The sequence below is a fragment of the Gadus chalcogrammus genome, chromosome 23 (genome assembly GCF_026213295.1).
Source record: "Gadus chalcogrammus isolate NIFS_2021 chromosome 23, NIFS_Gcha_1.0, whole genome shotgun sequence".
Taxonomy (NCBI): Eukaryota; Metazoa; Chordata; class Actinopteri; order Gadiformes; family Gadidae; genus Gadus; species Gadus chalcogrammus.
The window spans coordinates 10,601,345-10,621,241 of NC_079434.1; the positions used below are offsets into that span (position 1 = coordinate 10,601,345).

A 19,897-nucleotide genomic window follows, 5' to 3' on the forward strand; every position below is an offset into this window, starting at 1 on the left:
ACCCATGGGAGTTCTAAGAGACATTTCAGCCGGGCGATGTGGTTGACAGACGGAGCACTTGGGCTTGATTAGAAACTGAAGCATTGCCCTTGGTTTTCACAGAACACCAACGGAACGGGTCTCGGAATGAAGCTCCTCGCTGAACGTCAGGACATTAGCATATCCAGTACTGCATCTCGTTACCCAGGCGGCTCTCAGGGTGACCTGCTCCGCAGAGGACATAGAACTGAAGAGTGCCTGGTTCCAAACGTTTGAAATAACACAATCTTGGTCAAACGTGAGCACTGGGTAAGGATGAATCGTTAGGATGGTGATTAAGAGTAATTTAAGAGGTGTTGTGTGTATTAATAAGGTGAACAGGGCAGGGCCTGTCTGGACACAACTATCAAACTAGAAAAATCCCCATAGTTCCAGGATGCATGGCACTTAGACCAGATACTGGATTTGGAACTCCTGAAGCACCAGCCTTCAGGACCACCATGAAGAACCTTTATAATGAGGCTGTGGTCCAGTAGGAGCCTTTAGAACAGGGGTCTCAAACTCGCGGCCCGGGGGCCAATTGATCATCTGCGGGATGATATTTTGTGGCCCCCTACTTGACATCAAAGTTTAGTGTTGTCAAACGCAAATTTTTTCTGAGTGGCTTGCCACGCTTTTTTATCACTTGTGATAGGGTGACCAGATGTCCTGGTTTTACCGGGACAGTCCCAATTTTGAGTTGCGTGTCCTGAGTCCCGACAAAAGCCAAAGGACGCTAAAATGTCCCGGTTTCCACCAACCGCTATGAAATGTCCCCTGTTGTCAGTGATTACATAGCCAACGTGATCTTATTATAGCCCGATCATTAACTTAGATTGGGTCAGTTGTGCTCCTTTTTTTTGTGGAATACTTGATGCGGCCCAGCCTGACCCAGACTCTACCTCCAGCGGCCCCCAGGTAAGTTGAGTTGGAGACCCCTGCTTTAGAATGAGACTGTGGGCCAATAGGAACCTTTAGAATGAGGCTTTGGTCAAATAGGAACCTTTATACTGAGGCAGTGGTCCAATAGGAACCTTTATACTGAGGCTGAGGTCCAATAGGACACCTTTAGGAGGATGTCTGTGAGATTGAAATGGATAACCAGCTGCAGAAACCCACTACCAACACAATGTCTGTTGGAAGGGATTGCTTGAGAGAAAGGGAAAGCAGTTTTGTAGCAGCTGAGCCAGTGTGTGATTATTCTGTCGCTCTAATCCACCCAACAAGGTTACAAAACAACAGGGACACGAGAATTACTGCAGAGATTGGAGGTCTGATTTGAAGGTTTGAAAGTATGGCGATTAGGAGGTTTGGTGTTTTGAAGGAGCAGACTACTACTGTAGGAGCAGTAGTCTGTTGGTCTTAAAGTTAGTTGAGGGTACGGGTCTAATGGTCAGCATGGAGGTCTGAGGGTGGTGGTGGCCATTAGAATTTATGGGGGTTTGGGGTTGAGGAGGTTTGGGGGTCCCTTAGACTGGAGGGATGGTGGTGAAGTGGTTTGAATGTCTGCCGGGTTGAGGCTGGAGGTCCGGTTGCCATAGTGACATACTGGGAGCAGAACACCAATGAGTCATGAACCGTTGTTGTGCCTTGGAATGGATTAGCCGTCACATGCAGCTAGCTGCTAATATGTTTATTTGTAATTCCTTCAATCCGGCCCTAAGCCATTGCAGAAAATGAGCCACTGTGACGCTTCGTTAGGCTAGCATAGTAGACAAAGCTATGCTAGCAACAATCTGTTGATACTAATGATTAAATGTGGTTCACATTTTGTCTTGGGCAGGAAAGAGGTGGTGGTTGGTTTCAGGGTAAATTTGGTCCTAGGAGCCTTATTCACTGAGCAGCCATCTTGGTTCTAAATGCAAGCTGGTCGGAACTGAATGAGGAATTCTGCATCAGTTCACCCGCCCAGCTGCATTAAGATCCAAGACGGAGCCGCGATAGCAGCTAGCTGACCAAGGCTCCCCACTCACTGCACCTGGTCTACTGCGGACGCCAGCTCTGTGTCGTGGGAGGTCACGGTGTTTACCTTATTTCGTTACTGCGGATCACGACTTTGATGACAAAAGTTCAAATGATCGTGTCGCAGTGCCCTGCTTATGACTGACTGCACTATTAATCAGATGAATTTATTATTTATTCCCCTCCTCAACGACAATCAACCACTCATGGCCTGAGCTCTTCATTCTCCATCTAGCGCACCTGCAGCCAGGTGTACTCATCATTCTGCCCCGTGTATCGCCTGCTTTCTTTCCTCCACCTCCTACTCCCTCCTCCTTCTCCACCTCCTGCTTTATCTCTCCCTGTTCTCTGGACCACAGGTGTGTTTCTGCTAGCACAGCTGGGTGCCAGGTGTAATCAGGCGTATACTTGTGTAAAAGGCAAACGGTAGCATTTAGACGCTTTCATGGTTCACTTATTACCAACACTAATTGGCATCTTGATGGCGCCATTAGTATAATAATTGCCCACATTTTGTTGAATCAATGCGTACACTAAACCGACTAACCGTGGGGGGGGGGGGGGAGAACCCGTGTTCATATGTCTGTCGAGGAGCCAACCTCGAGTCGCTCCTACGGAGACGAAGGACTATAGGCGAGAGTCAGACAATGACGCGCATACCTCCCCGCTGCTAGGGGCCGGAGGACCGGGCTGACCAGACTTAATCTGTCAGTGGAGTGGACTCTGGGAGGGAAGGGGTCTGGGGTAATCCCCCTGAACCTACACACCACCCTCCATCTGTGTACACCAACCAGCCGCATGCTTCCAGCCCGCTACAGGTTGCTCCGTGGCGGATGGTTTGAACCTAACGAGCACCGTAGTGCTTTCAGGAGTTTGGGATTTAGAGGGACTGCATGTCCTTACTTTTCCTTTAAATCGTTTTTTAATTGTGATTTCGATGTATTGATCCTTATTAGTCAGAAAACTGAGGTATTGGAACAGGAGCAGAAGAAAGACGTACAGCGCAAGGAACCCACGAGTTGGATGTTTTATACAAATTTTGTTACTTCACGTTTTACTTTTGGTAGGCCTACTTTTTATTAAATGTAAAATGGGTTTAAGTGTACTATCAATAAAGATCGATGTTTTAACTCCATCCGTGTGCTTGTAAATAAATAACTCATAATTAACTCTGAAAGACAGATTTAGATTTAGATTCAGAAATAAAAAATAATTGACCTGGCATTCGTTATAAAGGGAGGACAAAATAAAATTCATATTAAATATAATATTAATAAGGAATGAAGTGTATTGCTTTTTTTTCGTTAAAAGTAGGCCCCTATAGCCTACAAGTGCATGGAGAACTTTTTTCCTTGACAATCAGCATATAGGCCTACCGGTATTCAAACTCTTAATTATTTAATAAGACACAGATCCGGCTCCTCTGAACCAAGTGAATTAAATGCTCCAATAAAGCCCTCTGCTGTGAACTAACTGAACTTATTTGAGGTAATATTGTGTATTCTGATGGGCTTAACACTGTTTAAAGTGAACTCTTCACACTGTAGCAGTGCTACTGTATACTTGGGTTGTGTGTAGGCCTACTGTATGAAACACTCATGTTGGGCTCACACTGTACAAAGACTACTCCGGGCGGTGGAGTGTACAAAGTGTACTTTGGTCGGTGTAGGACTGTAGAAAGTGTCGGGGGCGGGCAGTATCCTGTATAAAATACTCGCGTCGGGGTAATACTGTGTAAAGTGCGGTACTAAGTGGTCTGGAAGCCGGCGTGTAGCTGATGTTTCCCAGGGTCGCTCCTCCCCTCCACCCCCCTCAGGTGGAAGAAATCTTTTCACATTTTTTTTTTTCACTCTTTTGTAGGATAACATCTGAAGGGTTGGTCCGCCGGGCCAATCACATGCCTCCGCGGCTATAGATCGCTGCTATAACACACAGCGCTGCGGCCGCTCGCCTCACAAGCGGCGGAGGCGCGACGAGACGTTCCGAGGCTATTTTTCTCCCCCCCCCACCCCTTACACTTTCCTCGCACCGGATCGGAGCCTCGCTGTCGATGCGCCCCGTTATCCTCTGGCTCACGAGATCATCGTTTCCGCACCTGCCGCCACGCTACAAGGAGCCGTAGAGGAGGAGAAGGAGCCATAGAGGAGGAGACAAGGACAACGAGGACCCGCGACATCTGGGAGAGACGAGAGAGAGAGAAAGAGAGAGAGAGAGAGAGAGAGAGAGAGAGAGAGAGAGAGAGAGAGAGAGAGAGAGAGAGAGAGAGAGAGAGAGAGAGAGAGAGAGAGAGAGAGAGAGAGAGAGAGACCCTGAGCCGCCGGTATTCCCACTCAGCCGTCACAACATCACCGACCCGCGGACGCGATGCTCGTGCTGAGCAGAATGCTGCTGGTGGTCCTGGTGTGTCTGGGGCTCGCGTCGCCCGGCGCGGGCTGCGGACCGGGAAGGGGCTACGGGAGGCGGCGACATCCCAAGAAGCTGACGCCTCTCGCGTACAAGCAGTTCATACCGAACGTGGCGGAGAAGACGCTGGGCGCGAGCGGAAGATACGAGGGCAAGATCACGCGCAGCTCGGAGCGCTTCAAGGAGCTCACCCCCAACTACAACACGGACATCATCTTCAAGGACGAGGAGAACACCGGGGCGGATCGCCTCATGACTCAGGTAAACAGCCCGGGCTGGACGCACCATCACTGCGCACCTCCACCTCTTCCTCCCCCCTCCTCCTCCTCCTCCTCCACCACCCCGTAGCTAGAGTCTCGTTTACCGGCTCGCGTGGTTTTAAAGTTTAGAGATGAAAGAGATGCGTTATGAAATAATATGTTAATGTGGCGGCGGGGTTTTGCGGTGTGTGTGTGTGTGTGTGTGTGTGTGTGTGTGTGTGTGTGTGTGTGTGTGTGTGTGTGTGTGTGTGTGTGTGTGTGTGTGTGTGTTTTTTTTTGTGTGTGGATCTGCGTGTGGGTGTGTGTGTCTGCGTGCATGTGTGCGTATGTGTGTGTTTTCGCGTGTGTCTGCGCGCGTTTGTGACTGTGTGTGTGTGTGCATGTGCGTGTGTGTGTGTGTGTGTGTGTGTGTGTGTGTGTGTGTGTGTGTGTGTGTGTGTGTGTGTGTGTGTGTGTGTGTGTGTGTGTGTGTGTGTGTGTGTGTGTGTGCGTGCATGCGAGGCGGACAGTCGGCATGTTCGCTCCTCTTGACTGTGCGGAATATTTGAAATATTCATGCCGCTCTCTCCTCATGTCTATATTTGTACCGGAAGAGCGACTCTGCTGCCGGTGCCGCCCGCGCGGGACAGGGTAGGGATGCCGGTGAAACGGAAGGTGTTCAGAACACCTTCTACTAACGTCCAGCTTGTCCGCTTCTTCAGAGTGTAAGAGAGAATCCCGGGCTGGGTTCTCCTGTGCCGTGCGCCGGAGGTCTGGCCGTGCGCATCGGATTGGAATAGGAACACATGAATATGTGAATAAATCCACATTTTACGGTTGTTATAACGTTGTTTTGGGATGGGTGCTGGATGCGTGGTGGCTGTATGGTTGATTTTCGTTTTTATTGATATTCTATGGTGATTTGATTTCTCGTGTTGGACTCGGAATGGGTCTCCGAGCATCTCTGATTTCTTGGCGCCCCGGGTGTCATGTCCGCTAAGCAGGGTCTCGGCACTCAGCGCGTGTCAATTATTCAGCAGCTCGCGTTGCCGTGGAGCGAGGCGGCCACTGCCGCGAAGACACACCGGTTTGAGGGGGGAGCGCGCGGCGAGAAGCCCCTCGGTTCGTATACCTCAAGCGATGGGCACGGGCACCGATTAAATATTCACTCCGCCGCGTGCAATGCTCACCTGCGTGACCCTCCTACAGTCGTGTGAATCTCTGGAGCACGCGCGCAAGGGGGCCGACCACTCATCGCCGTTTAGAACTGCCGCGTGGCGGGAAAGCCCGGTGCACCGGGAGGGAAGTTGTCTGGCACCGGGAGAGCGTTTGGCACCGCGCCGGTGGAGACCGTACTCGTCTGAACTTCTGACCTCCGCTGCCGACAGAAATATCCGATCAATAGATATAGATATAGGCTACTATTAAATTATAGATATATTATACACAGATCTACTTTACATAGGTCGATTATACATTATGTTGTATTCCACTGTGTGTCAAATGTGACATTTTGCTATGCTGATAAACGCTGGCAGTCTCTCTCCAGATGTGGTCGTTAACTGCGGAGAGTTAATTAGTTGGTTAAAAACGATATGTGGTTTTGAGTGACAGGTGTAGATGTGAGTGACAGGTCGCTGTTTTGTTTTTTCCGAGACCAGATCAGCTGAGTTGGGTTGATCCGCGACACACGACCTGATGAATAAATGAACAGTTGGGTCTTTACGGTCCTTGACTCCGACAACGCAGGATGAGCGCGGACTCCTCGGTTCCACATTCTACAAGTGCGCGCGGGATCAGGAATGTGTGTCAGGCCCGCAGCAGAACCGCTGCTGAGGCTTTGATCGATCCTATAGTGTGATCATCCACGGATTGGATACTATATCAATTACTGGATGGAAAATGGTCAGAGCAGTCCAGAGAATAGCGGGCTCTGAAAATGGAGGGGATGTTCTCCGTTTGGAAGCTGCAGGATGCGCGCTTCAGTCCCGATAAGGAGAGAGAGAGAGAGAGAGAGAGAGAGAGAGAGAGAGAGAGAGAGAGAGAGAGAGAGAGAGAGAGAGAGAGAGAGAGAGAGAGAGAGAGAGAGATGAGTTGGAGATAGAGAGAGAATAGGAGGAGATAGAATAGAGATAGACAAGGAATATAGAGAGAAAACAGAGAGATGGATAGAGAGAGGTATGCGTGTTGACCCGGAGAGTGAAGACCAAGCCTCCTCGGACGGGATTGTCTGACCGTAGAGCAGGTGCTGCTGTTGCTATGAAGCCGCCTATGAATTATTGAGCCAAAGAAAACACACAGCTTGCCGCGATCAGGCCCCGCAAAATGTTTATGGCCTAATTTATCCTCATGAATATGCAAATGTTTAAATTCTTGCGCTGCGGTGCTTTGGGAGGGGGGGGGGCGGGGCTTGCACCTTTCAACCGCCACACATCCGCACGTCCGCGGCCAGTGAAGCGAAGCGGCAACTTATTAATATTTCATAACAGAGAAGCTCTCTCTCTTTCTCTCTCCCTATCCCTTTCTCTCGCTCTTTTGCTCTCTCTCCCCATCCCTCTGTCTCCCTGTCTCTCTGTGTGTGTGTGTGTGTGTGTGTGTGTGTGTGTGTGTGTGTGTGTGTGTGTGTGTGTGTGTGTGTGTGTGTGTGTGTGTGTGTGTGTGTGTGTGTGTGTGTGTGTGCGTGTGTGTGTCTCTCTCTCTCTCTCTCTCTCTCTCTCTCTCTCTCTCTCTCTCTCTCCATACCTCTCTCTCCCCATCCCAATTTCACACTCTCCCAACCAATCCCTCTCTCTCAATCTCCCTTGCTCTCTCCTCTCCCTCTCCATCTCTCCCTCTCTTCTCCTCTCCCCCTCTTCCAATCTTTCTCCCCCGCTCTCTTCCCCCCCTCCCCTCTCTCTCTCTCTCTCTCTCTCTCTCTCTCTCTCTCTCTCTCTCTCTCTCTCTCCTCTCTCTCTCTCTCTCTCTCTCTCTCCTCTCTCTCTCTCTCTCTCTCTCTCTCTCTCTCTCTCTCTCTCTCCCTCTCCCCCTCTCTCCATCTCTCTTTCAGAACACACCATTCCACATCCTCCTATGCACGCCTCAATGAAAACAGCTTCATATCTACATTCAAATAGATATGTAACCTATAGATCCATAACATATCCCCTCCCTCCCTGATCCCCGACAGAGATGTAAGGACAAGCTGAACTCCCTCGCCATCTCGGTGATGAACCAGTGGCCCGGGGTGAAGCTGCGGGTGACGGAGGGCTGGGATGAGGACGGACACCACTTCGAGGAGTCCCTGCACTACGAGGGCCGCGCGGTGGACATCACCACGTCCGACCGCGACAAGAGCAAGTACGGCACGCTGTCCCGCCTGGCGGTGGAGGCGGGCTTCGACTGGGTCTATTACGAGTCCAAAGCCCACATCCACTGCTCCGTGAAAGCAGGTAAGATCACCCATGCATACATCATGAAATAAATCGATACCTATGTGAAGATATATCTTATTAAACAATGCCCACATCCAGGAGCACAAACACAAAGGGATATATATATAGGCCTATATATCTATATATATATATCTATATATATATATATATATATATATATATATATATATATATATATATATATATTATATACATGTATATATATATCTATATATATATATATATATATATATATATATATATATATATATATATATATAATATATATACATACACATATATATATATAGATAGGCATATATATATATATATATATATATACATATACATACATGTGTGTGTGTGTGTTTGTGTGTCGGTGTCGGTGTCGTGCGTTTGTGTGTTTGCTAACGTATTTATTCTCATAGTATTGCAGGGTTAGCAAATAACGGAAATAATAAAAAAGAAAAAGAAAAATAGGCCTACCAAAATATTTATATGTATTAAAACAAATGATGTGATTTATATATAGGATCGAATAAGGATGAAAATAGGCCTCATAGCAATTATAATAATAATAATATTAATAAGATTATATATAGGCCTTAACCATAATCGGAAAAGGACATTAATCAAGTGAATAATTAATTATTAACTATTTAATTAGGCTTAATAGTAAGTGGGCTATCGTAGTTATGTAGGCCTAGTTAATGTATTATATTTACACATAAAAGAAATGCGTTTTTTAACGAATGAAAACCAGGAAAACGAAATAAATGTCCAACTACAAGAAAATAAGTCCTTTGCGTGGAATTATTCTATTTGAACTTTAGAATAATATATTCGAATTATTAATTTTGATGGTATAATAGAAAGAAGTGTTCAGACTGAGTGTTGAGTCGCAGGTGTCTTATGATGGTATATCGCCCCACTCCGACTCTTCCAGGTAATACCAAAGATCCTATAAACGTTAGTTTATAGTTAAAAACTTTAAAAGTTATTAAAAACATTACACTCAACATGGGATCATTGTAGAAACATTATTTTTGAGGTATTGGATCACTATTTGGCCATCAAAGAAGTAGGAGTTCCCATTTTAAATAAGTTTTTAATGGCTGTTTGATTAATTCAGTTAATGCTTTTTTCCCCTGAATTAAAATTTCCTTAAGACAACCATTTTCCTTCGTGAACGTCCACTCCTGCCTCCTCCGTCCTCGTGAAGAACCTCAGTGCGCGTCAAATCCCCGCGTTGTGATTCCACGCACACTTTAGTTAAGATGCATGTCATGGGGGTCACGTGGACAAAGTTCAGCTCGTTCAGACCAAATCTGTTTTTCCACTCCTCACCCTATTTCATGCTCGGGAATGCTCAATGAAGATTAAAGGCGCACCGCCCACCCACTCACACACCCATACACAAACACACACGCACGCGCACGGAACACACAAACGAGCGCGCGCGGGGGCTCCCGGAGACAGGAATGCGGAGGGCAGCGCAGAGACAAGGGGACGAGGAGAGGAGCAGAGGGGCTGAGGGGCACATTGAAAGTATTTAAAGAGTCTGGGCTCCTCATTTAAATTCTAATCTAGCGAAAGCTTTGCAAAAGGCCCGCGCTGCGCAAACAGCCTTGCTCCTTGTCCGCGCGCCCCGGCGCCTCGTTTGTGTGACTTGTCACATGGAGGATTGTGTGCACCTGAGCAAACAGCGTGGCTGGGAACCGAGTGGCTTTTGAATAACAAAGCCCTCATTTTATTGGTTTTTAATTAAGATTTGACGAGCCAAGGCGAGGCTCCAATACGCATCCAAGTGGCCTCAGCACCGTGCGAAAAGCATACGGCGGCCCCAAGAAGGCAAACAACCCGACGCGCCATTCAGCCGCTAACTGCCTCATCTTTTATCCCCACAGAAAACTCAGTGGCGGCAAAATCCGGGGGCTGTTTCCCGGGCTTGGCGTCCGTGTCCCTCGCCGACGGTGGCCGGAAGTACGTTAGAGACCTCACGCCGGGGGACAGCGTGCTGGCGGTGGACGACCAGGGGACTCTGACGGTCACGGACTTCATCATGTTCCTGGACAAGGACTCGGCCACCACGAGACTCTTCTACGTCATTGAAACGGAGACCGGCGAGCGCCTCACGCTGACGGCGGCGCACCTGCTCTTCGTGGAGAGCAACGCGACGGACGCGCGCGGCCAGATGACGGCGGTGTTCGCGAGCGCCGTGACCGCGGGCCAAAAGGTGTTCGTGTTGCAGGAGCCCAACGACGTCCTCACACCTGTGACCGTTAAGAGGATTTACCGGCAGGAGCATGAGGGCTCATTCGCCCCGCTGACGGCGCGCGGCTCCCTAGTGGTGGACCACGTGCTCGCTTCGTGCTACGCCGTCGTCGAAGACCAACAGCTCGCGCACTGGGCCTTTGCGCCCGTGCGCTTCTCCTATTGGCTGTCCGGGCTGCTTCACCTGCACGTGAAGGGCGCAGCCGCCCACGCGGACGGCGTGCACTGGTACTCAGACGTCATGTACCGTCTCGGGAGGTGGGTGCTGAACGAGCACGCCATGCACCCGCTGGGGGTGTCGAGACCCTCGAGCTGAGCGGGGGGACAGAGACCTCGCGGGAGCTGGGATATTTATTTGTGAGACTTGACGAGACGTGTCCCTTCATCGAGATGAACGGAGCCTTAAAAAGTTTTCTTTGAATAATTTATTCTCATGTGAACTGAAGCCGGGCGCGCGCACACGTGGACAGAGCAGCGGCGTCGCCGGCGCGTTGTGCATAATCTATTTTTGTATATCAACTACAACTGTTCCCACATGTTCTCCCGCACGTCCGCAGCTGACTGTTATATTTTAGGAAGATCTGGGAGCTCAACCGCGCCGCGGTTGATAAATTATATTTTTATACAGAATTGTAAATTAGATTTTGACAGATCGTTACCGAATCACATTTCGTTATTTGAAATAGTGTAAAATATGAGAATATATTTTAATTTAAGTACAGTAGTTGGGTACTGCTCTGTTTATTATTAAGAATTTATTATTTTGTGTTTTTTCCTGCTTCTCTTCTTCTTCTTCTGAAAAACTATGAAATGCACATTCTGACAGTTCAGTAACCGTAAACGTAGAACATAAAGCGTTTTGTTGAATAAATTAATGAGTAACTCCTGTAAATTTACTAAAATGTATTTTTCTTTTCATATTTTGTAATAGGGAGATAGTTTTATAGAGACGACAGTGTGAGGGGAGGGGGCGACGTGTCAAAATGTCTAGAGTTTATTATTTATATGTTTATTACAAAATGAGATAAAGAAAATATTCAAACTTGCAGCTCGTACATGTTTTTGTCTCTCAGGTTATCCACCATGACCATAAAATATACATCTAAACCGAAACAGGTGTTTTTTGGAAATGTATTTCCTTATCTACTTATCCCTAAAGGGATCCTATTATAACCAAAGAGCTAATATCTCCACAATTAACAGACCTACTGTAACTTTCCCATTGACTAAGCTCTTATGTATCCCACTCATCTTCGGTCGGAGATACGCTAGAAAAGAAATGGCCCATTTAGGAATTGGGATTGCAGCGGCCCCAGTGTTTGATGGCGGGAACTAAACGGAGGATTCCTGCTTTGAAGCGCCTGATGCCGGCCCGTGAAATTTCGAGTCTCTCCGTCAAATTAAACAAAGTTTGCTCTAAGTAAATAACTTGAGAAAAATGTTGCAGACAGATTAAACAGGAGGGTGTGTGCGCTATAGTTCACATCTCACCCACGGGGTCTTGGAAGGCCTGCACGGTGGGAACTGTAAAATCGTGTAGACACAGTGGATTATATTTAGGCTATAATTGCAGCGGTTAATAAAACAGGCTTTTTCTGAGAAGGACTTCACATCTGCATTCACGTTTATCTAGGTATTGGTAAATGTCGACGAAGCAGCTGCAATTTAAAACAATGATTTAGTCAGAGCCATAGTTGGTAAGGTATTGTAGTGATTAGGGAAACGAACCATCGGCTGATAAAACTTTAGACTTTGTACTCGACCCAGGCGGATTAAGTTGGTCGCGTGCGACATCTAGCGGCCAAAAGTAGGTTTCGCAGGGTGGTCTGCGTTACAGTTTGTAGCCTGTGATTTACTCAAAGAAATCTTGATTAACAATTTGAAGATTCAAACTTTGCAATTTGCACTAGTAGGCCTACTTTAGACGGGCTTGCTACATACACTGCACCCACCAACCAGTTAATGTATATAGATCGAATACGCAATTCAAACACATTTTAAACCACACGAAAGGACAGCATATGCTCAGCCTCTGAAATAACTGGTGCAGGGAGCTATTGGGCAGGGCAGTATAAAAGGCATTATAATATTACAGGATCGTTTAAATTATATCATAATCTGTTTGATTTTAACTTCCTCACTAACATTCATAAAATATGACTATTTTAATATTACCTAATAGAGTACATGAATATCATTCTTAAAGTATTCTTACTTGGGTATAACATCATGAATATCATTCATAAAGTAGTCCTACTGGGATATTACATCATGATATCATTAATAAAGTAGTCCTACTGGGATATTACCTCATGATATCATTAATAAAGTAGTCCTACTGGGATATTACATCATGATATCAGTAATAAAGAAGTCCTACTGGGATATTACATCATGATATCATTAATAAAGTAGTCCTACTGGGATATTACATCATGATATCATTAATAAAGTAGTCCTACTGGGATATAACATCATGATATAATTAATAAAGTAGTCCTACTGGGATATAACATGAAACAATTAATAAAGTAGTCCTACTGGGATATAACATGATATAATTAATAAAGTAGTCCTACTAGAGAATAACATGAATATCATTCATAAAGTAGTCCTACTACAGAATAACATGAATATCATTCATAAAGTAGTCCTATAGAGCCCAACATGAATACCATTAATAAAGTAGTCCTACTGGGATATTACATCATGATATCATTAATTAAGTAGTCCTACTGGGATATAAGATATAATTAATAAAGTAGTCCTACTGGGATATAACATTATGATATAATTAATAAAGTAGTCCTACTAGAGCCCAACATGAATATCATTAATAAAGTAGTCCTACTGGGATATAACATCATGCATATCATAGTCCTACTGGGATATAACAGCATGATATCATTCATAAAGTAGTCATATTAGAGTGATCATGAATATAAAGTAGTCCTAGTTACCATCATGAAAATCCTTCATCCTAGCAATACCATCATGAATATCATTCATTAAGTAACCTACTAGAGTATAACATCATGTTTATCAATCATAAAGTAGTCCTACTCGGTATACCATCATGCATATCATTCATAACGGGGTTTGACAGCGGGCCCAGCGGTAGGGTCGGGGCTCTGCGGGGTGTTGCAACACGACCAGGAATTCCACTTCCTGGAGTGCGGCGGTTTCCACATTGTGTTTGGTTGTTGATATTGTGAGATGGAAACTCCGGGAGGACAAAGCGCCCCGTCTCCCCAGCTCTCATGACCCGGGCCCGGGGTACAAAGAGCATTCCATCGGCAGGTAAACACCGCCCTACTAATCCCTATAGCGGCCTCCACGCCGCCCCAGCCCAAGAAACGGCTTTTTACAAACCCTTGACATCTGCAAACATGGAGAGTCTGGAGCTCTGGAAACTAAACACAAACCCGACGTTCCGAGGCCCGTTCTCCCCCTCTCCCGTTCTCCCTCCCCAGAGCGCCTGTCGCAACAAACCCAGCCTTGAAAACCCCGCCTCAAGGCCTAGTGACGATTTAAAACCAATTTAATCCAGGCATAACGAATCTAGAGATATGTTTAATCGAAAAAACAGTTTAACCTAGACTAGGTCAATGTAACCCAGTTTCATCTTGACTAGTTTATTTTAGTCTATTTACATCAAAACAGTTTTAGTCACCAGTTTCATCTAAATAAATAAATTTCATCTAGAACTAGTTTTATCTAAATAAATGTAATCTAAAGAGTACATTGATCCAAAAACAAGATTAATCTAAACCAGTTTAATCTAAATTTAACTCCTTTTAACCTGTGGAATCTAGCAACTAGTTTCATCCAATCTTGACCAGTTTCAACAAATCCAGTGTAATCAAAAGACCAATTTCATCTTAAATAATAACGTTTTGTCTAAATACCTCTTCAATCAAGAAACTAATTTAATCTAAAGACTCGTTTAATTTAAATCTGTTTCCATCTACAGACATTTCATCTTAACCAACTTCATCCAAGCCCAGCTTCATGTGTCAGGTTTGCTTCTGTAGAAACAAACCTTATCAGTTGAGGAATATACAGGTTGACTGAATAGGCAGACCTTATTCAATTATTACGTTAGAATATCTAAAGTACGTTTGATATTCCACGTAACAACTTTTGGATGACAAAGATCCTGCCCTCTAACGATTAGCTATGTTGACTGATGTGATATCAGAGACCTTACACAGATGAGACGTGTAGTTCACACAGTTGGCCGCACTTTACTGCATAAAAGTCTTTTACAGAAAACCTTTTGTTCCTAAAGCCCACCGGTTCATGTCCCGGCCTGCCGCTCAAACACATTCGGAAGGGGAATAAGTTCAATAAAGGCTGCGGGATAGTCCCAGCTGAAAGGTTCGGAGTTCGAGTCCCAATGTCCACAGCCTAGCATCGTAGAGCAAGATGCCCCCTTACCACGACCTGCTCCTCAATGACAGGGCTCTGAATTCACTGTGAGACACTTTCTGATGAGTGCGTTTGGTCAAAGACTACAAAATAAGGGACAATGTACTCCTTGAATGAAAGGGCGGACAAAAGGAACGTTTATTTTGACAAAAATCTTGTAGCGATTGGTCAACATTTTATCAAGCTTAAGTAGTTTGGATCGATCACATGAACATGATTGATGACAATACAGAGGTAGAAATAGTAACATTTGTATCTAACATATGGATCTTTGGAACATGTCATATTAAGCATTGACACCTCAAGACAGTACAAGATAGTGCATAGATACAGGACAGGGACACAGGTCCACGTGTGGACTAGTCAATTGTCAGTTTGCTTCATTCTTGATTTTAGAGCACAACAGGTAGTCTTTAACACCCAAAAAGGCAAAGTAGCTGCTTTGATTCAAGGAGTGCCTTTATTTTGAAAGCATCTGCTGTGTGAGCGCTGTTCCCCTCTGAGAGGAGCCGCCGTCTGATTGGCTAAAACAATCCAGGAAGTGAACCTGCTGGAGGGAGGGGTTAAGGGTTAATCCCATTGGCAACAGCCGGCCTGTGATTGGTCGCTGTCAAATGAACGTCAGAAGAAGAATTAAGCAAAAATAATACAGTACAGATACATAGCATACATACTAGTACACATTAAAGTATATAGTGCACATACTAGTATGTAACCACAATACACTATAGTACTAGCATATAGTAATCATAAAAGTATGATACACACTCTTAAGCTAGTATATTGTACACACACCCAAGTATTAAGCATAAATACTTCAGTTAACATTGTAGTACATACTCGTATAGTACACCATAGTACATATTAGTATAGTATACACTATAGTACATTAGATAATACCATGCAATATTAGTTTAGTTTATACTTAAGTCTATTAGTAAGGACTTTAATAAAGTACATACTACGCTATTGTATACCAGAATAGTATATAGACCATTCTAGTATACAATATCCCATCTTGGCCAATTATTATAGGATGTATTACCCTTGTATGTACTATGGTGTATAACCCACTATATAGCAGTATTAACTAGTATGTACTACAGTGCTAGACTGCAGTATTCCCAGTAAGAACATGTTCTCCTCCCAGCAATCTGGAGGATTTAAAGTTAAAGGTTTCAGGAACAGCAAACACAGGAACACTACATTAAGGGAAGGAAATTAGGGAAATACACAAGTTAAGGTAAGTTAGAATAAGGTGAGGTGGGCAAATAAGGTATGAGGAAGGGTAGGCAAAGTAATAAGGTAGGTGGAAAGGTAAGGTAGTATACGGCAAGTTTAGGCACTAAGAGGAAAGGTAGGTTAAGTGATACGGTAAAGGAGGTTAGGGAATAAGGTAAGGCAATGTGCTGGGGCAAGGTATGGTAGTCACTGTTATAAAGTAAGGTAGGTAAGAAGATGCTAAAGAGAAGGAAATCAACTTAAAAGGGGACAGCCATACTGGGCTAATTTAAAATATAAAAGTACTACTCTAAACACGTGTTGTGAAGAAATTGTTATCTGCCAGATCAACTCAGATTCTAGGAATCCCAGAAAAGTAATTGGTCCGAATCCCATTAATGACATAATGGTCCATGTTTAAGGAGGAAACTGAGTTGGTGTTGAAGACAACGATTTTAGCGCAACTCATATTTGAAGCAGTACATTTGGGTTCGAAAATATTAGGGAAAGATAGCGTAGCGTGATGCGCCGCTTAAAGATGAGTTAGTGAGGGGACATGGCTCCACCCAGAGACCACGGAACCTGGAGGGCGAAACAGAGTTCATCTGGACCTGGAAGGAAATACTTAAACACACGGTCTGCCGTCGGAACCTGTCGAGATGGAGAAGTGGGTGTTTAGGGTTAGGTTTTTTTTTTGTGCGTAAAACCAAGTCAGAATGGCATACCATGAATAACATAGCTCCAGTAATAAACATGAGGCTGTTAAAGCAACACAAGTCAAAACTCTTGGAAGTGTAAACTTTGGAAAACCCAAATATTCTCATATCTTTAAGCAACCATGATCATTAAAAAAAAAGACCCATAGGATTTGAGATTAATACCAACTGTATAACCAAATCCACTTCTTAAATTTAAGCTACCAAGAGGTCCAATATGAACCGGTTCTGAATGACGACTCTGTAAATAACCGATAACTAACCGGTTACAAACACTAGTTATACTTAACTTAACCATCGTCTAGAGTAACTTAACATAAGTCAGCGTTAACATCGTCGGCATGGCTGATGCCGGTACGCACTCCTTAGGAGCGACCCAAATAGACTAGGGGAACCATGTTTTTGGAAACAACAACTTCATCCGTATGAGTTCAACTCAAAAACATGGAAAGAAAAGTACAAAAAAAACAAACATTGAACACATACATTAGCACCCCGGAACCATAACCTTCAACCTGCTAGCTCCATGCTAGTGACGGCTCTACGTCTATGTAGTTGTAGAGCTCTACTATCTCTACAGAGTTAATTTAATCTAAAGACATATTTCCTACAGCTCCATATATCCTGAGGCGGTATGAATTGGCTAACAGCTAGCTCTAAGCTCTGCATCTAGAATCCATGTGTTTCAGGTGAAGTCCATACCATTTTAAGTGATATCTGGGTATAAAATCTCTATATGTAAGATAAGGAAAACTACAAGGTATTTAAGTAGTGATAAAAAGACTGAATTCTCCAGGATTGTCGTAAAGTGCAGATGACCATGTTCATCCTAAACAGGAAGTTAGAACAGGTCAGAGTGACAACTTCCTATGTTTCAAGTACATAATATGGAGCTGACTTAAAAAGGACTAGAAAACTATTTTTGTTTGCAGAATGGCAAACAATATAGTACAAATCACAAATGGAACAATTCAACGGTATTCCCCTCTGACCTAACCGCTACCAACCGTGGATCTTATTGAAAACAACCGCTAACTTGGATCCTGTGGACCATCTGTGGTTTGTAAAAGATTGTTAATACTGAGATTTAGTGCAACGTAAATGTGTAAAATGTAAAAAAATAAAAAACTAGTAGAACACATCCTCCTCACACAACAAACACACGATTTCAGAACATCGGACATCACTGGCGTCACATACCTCCGTGTCAACGGTATATCAGCCATATTTTATTTTTTCCCATAAAACGTTTTTTCATATACCTTCAACAGAAACATCGATCAGTTCTCTCAGCTGTTGGTTTTTACAAGTCAACTCCAATCAGATTTCCCGCTGGAAATCGCATCATACTCATACATATATATACACTCACGCACACAATGAAAACAGGTCATCTTAGGCAAGTACACTCGTTAACGTAAATAGGGTCGAGTTGATGTACATGATTTGGACCAGGTAATGGCTGCCCCCTCTCGCTGGCTAAAGGATGGACTGAATACTGGCAAGAGCAGAACGGACACAAAGAGAATTATCTCCACCTCCAATCACATCTAAGACCAGCTGATATCGGCCGACATCAAACTATGTGGGGAAAGCACGGCGATGTTTTGACAAACATTAAGGTTGTTCGGTTCTCTCTTCATGTGTCTTGGAGGGCTAATAAAGAAATGTAGTCGTAGAAAGTGGACATGTATCCACTCATTCAGTAGAATGATAGCCCTGCTCTTTCAAAATAACAGTTTGGGCATGCAAAATGCTGATGAGTGCTATCAGTTATTTATCTTGAAATTATTTTATGGATTTAATAAAAGGCTCCAAATGTAAGGGTTTGTCGAAAGATAGATAATAAAAATATATTGCTTTCCGCCTGTTATTAGAGTTGGAGGATGTTCAAGGGGTACGATTATTAAGTATCATGTAATCTGGGACCAAACAAATGCAACGTGTCATGTACGCCTGTTAATCCAAGTCCCGTCTAGAAGGTTGAGCAAATAAAGACCTAATTATTAAAAAGTGTACAAGCTTGCCTTAGTTATACTTTAAATTAATGAAATAGAAAGGAGCTACTCAAAATAAAGACTTAACTTCTAAAAATATTACGATTTGTTCCTTAATAAAAAAAACACAATTTTCTAATTCTTATTCCACGGATAAAATAAGGTTGCAGTTCAGTGATATTTAAAGTTCTGTTGGGCAAAGGTAATTTCTTATGGATTCACGTGTAAATGAAAAATAAAGCCACCAGTTCCAGATTATTTGTGTCGTGTAAACTAATTCCAGCACTGTCTCCCAATAGAGGGAGCTATGTAACCAAAAATATGGTGAGAAGCAACCGATTCCTACATAAAAAACAAAAATATGGGGAGCAATACTTAGGGTACACTGCCCTCTAAAGGAAGAAAAATACACTGCAAACAAAAAGTGCAAACAGGAGCCACTAGATGGCACTGTTCTCCTAGGATACCAACACCAAGATGAGCCTTTTGCACTCACGCAAACAACATCCCTACAGCTACAGGTTAGTCCGATCTGCTCATTATTGAGATGTTTTATCCGTTAATAATGTGTTTAATCTGCTCTTAACATGTATCTATTATGAACAATGTTTATCTGTGGAGGGGAGCAACCACTATCTGAACAGTCCTTAATGAGTGTCCCTAGTACTGACAGTACATCACAGTAGAGTCTCAATGTTTATAAACCATAAACCTGGCCTTGGTTTCAGTCTGTCTCTGTTATGTCCAAGATCCAAGGGAGGTCAGGGATTGGCTGAGCCCTGCTAGAGCAGGGCACGGGAACAGTTCAAATTTCAATGACTTCTTCTTCCCAACGTCTTCTGATTGGAGGGGTAGGATTTTCTCCTCATCCGTCAACCAACGACACGTCAATGTGGGACAAATCAATCATGTGCCTGTGTGACAGCAGTGGTATGGTCATGGTACAGTAGGGGTAGGGTCATGATCACCATTAACACCATGCAAGATGGCTTCTCTCAGACCAACTGACCTGCTAGCTGCTAGCCAAAGTGTGTCAAGCCATCTTTCACTATGGACCAGTTTATCTCGAGGCTGGAGTGTGTGTGTCTTTGAATCGCTATCTGCTCACAGCTTATCGTCTCGTCTGAGCATAAGTGTAGCTCGTTATCATTGTAGCACGTATATCTTTGAGTGTAGACCAGCAAACATCTAGCTAGTCGGTGTGTGTATTACACAGCATTTGTATC

The 19,897-nt window shown here is 44.2% G+C and overlaps 2 protein-coding genes across 2 annotated transcripts in view; one reads left to right on the plus strand and one right to left on the minus strand.

Moving 5' to 3' along the window:
- Positions 1-3,953: 3,953 nt before the first annotated feature.
- Positions 3,954-11,794, plus strand: shha (sonic hedgehog signaling molecule a). The gene is made up of 3 exons (XM_056583776.1): positions 3,954-4,644; positions 7,789-8,050; positions 9,940-11,794. The coding sequence occupies exons 1-3, from the start codon at positions 4,345-4,347 to the stop codon at positions 10,620-10,622; spliced, it is 1,245 nt and encodes a 414-aa protein (XP_056439751.1). The 5' UTR covers positions 3,954-4,344; the 3' UTR covers positions 10,623-11,794.
- Positions 11,795-12,945: 1,151 nt separating this feature from the next.
- The window catches only part of rbm33a (RNA binding motif protein 33a), a 38,789-nt gene continuing 31,837 nt past the window's right edge, over positions 12,946-19,897 (minus strand). The window contains exon 19 of the mRNA XM_056583777.1: positions 12,946-19,585. Coding sequence (XP_056439752.1) covers positions 19,537-19,585 — 49 coding nt within the window. The 3' untranslated portion in view covers positions 12,946-19,536. The remainder of the gene's footprint in view (positions 19,586-19,897) is intronic.

Excerpts from the sequence above, each read along its gene's own strand:
- shha (XM_056583776.1), top strand. The coding sequence starts at position 4,345 with ATGCTCGTGCTGAGCAGAATGCTGCTGGTGGTCCTGGTGTGTCTGGGG. Across the intron at positions 4,645-7,788 it reads CGGATCGCCTCATGACTCAG|AGATGTAAGGACAAGCTGAA; the intron begins GTAAACAGCCCG and ends GATCCCCGACAG. Across the intron at positions 8,051-9,939 it reads CCACTGCTCCGTGAAAGCAG|AAAACTCAGTGGCGGCAAAA; the intron begins GTAAGATCACCC and ends TTATCCCCACAG.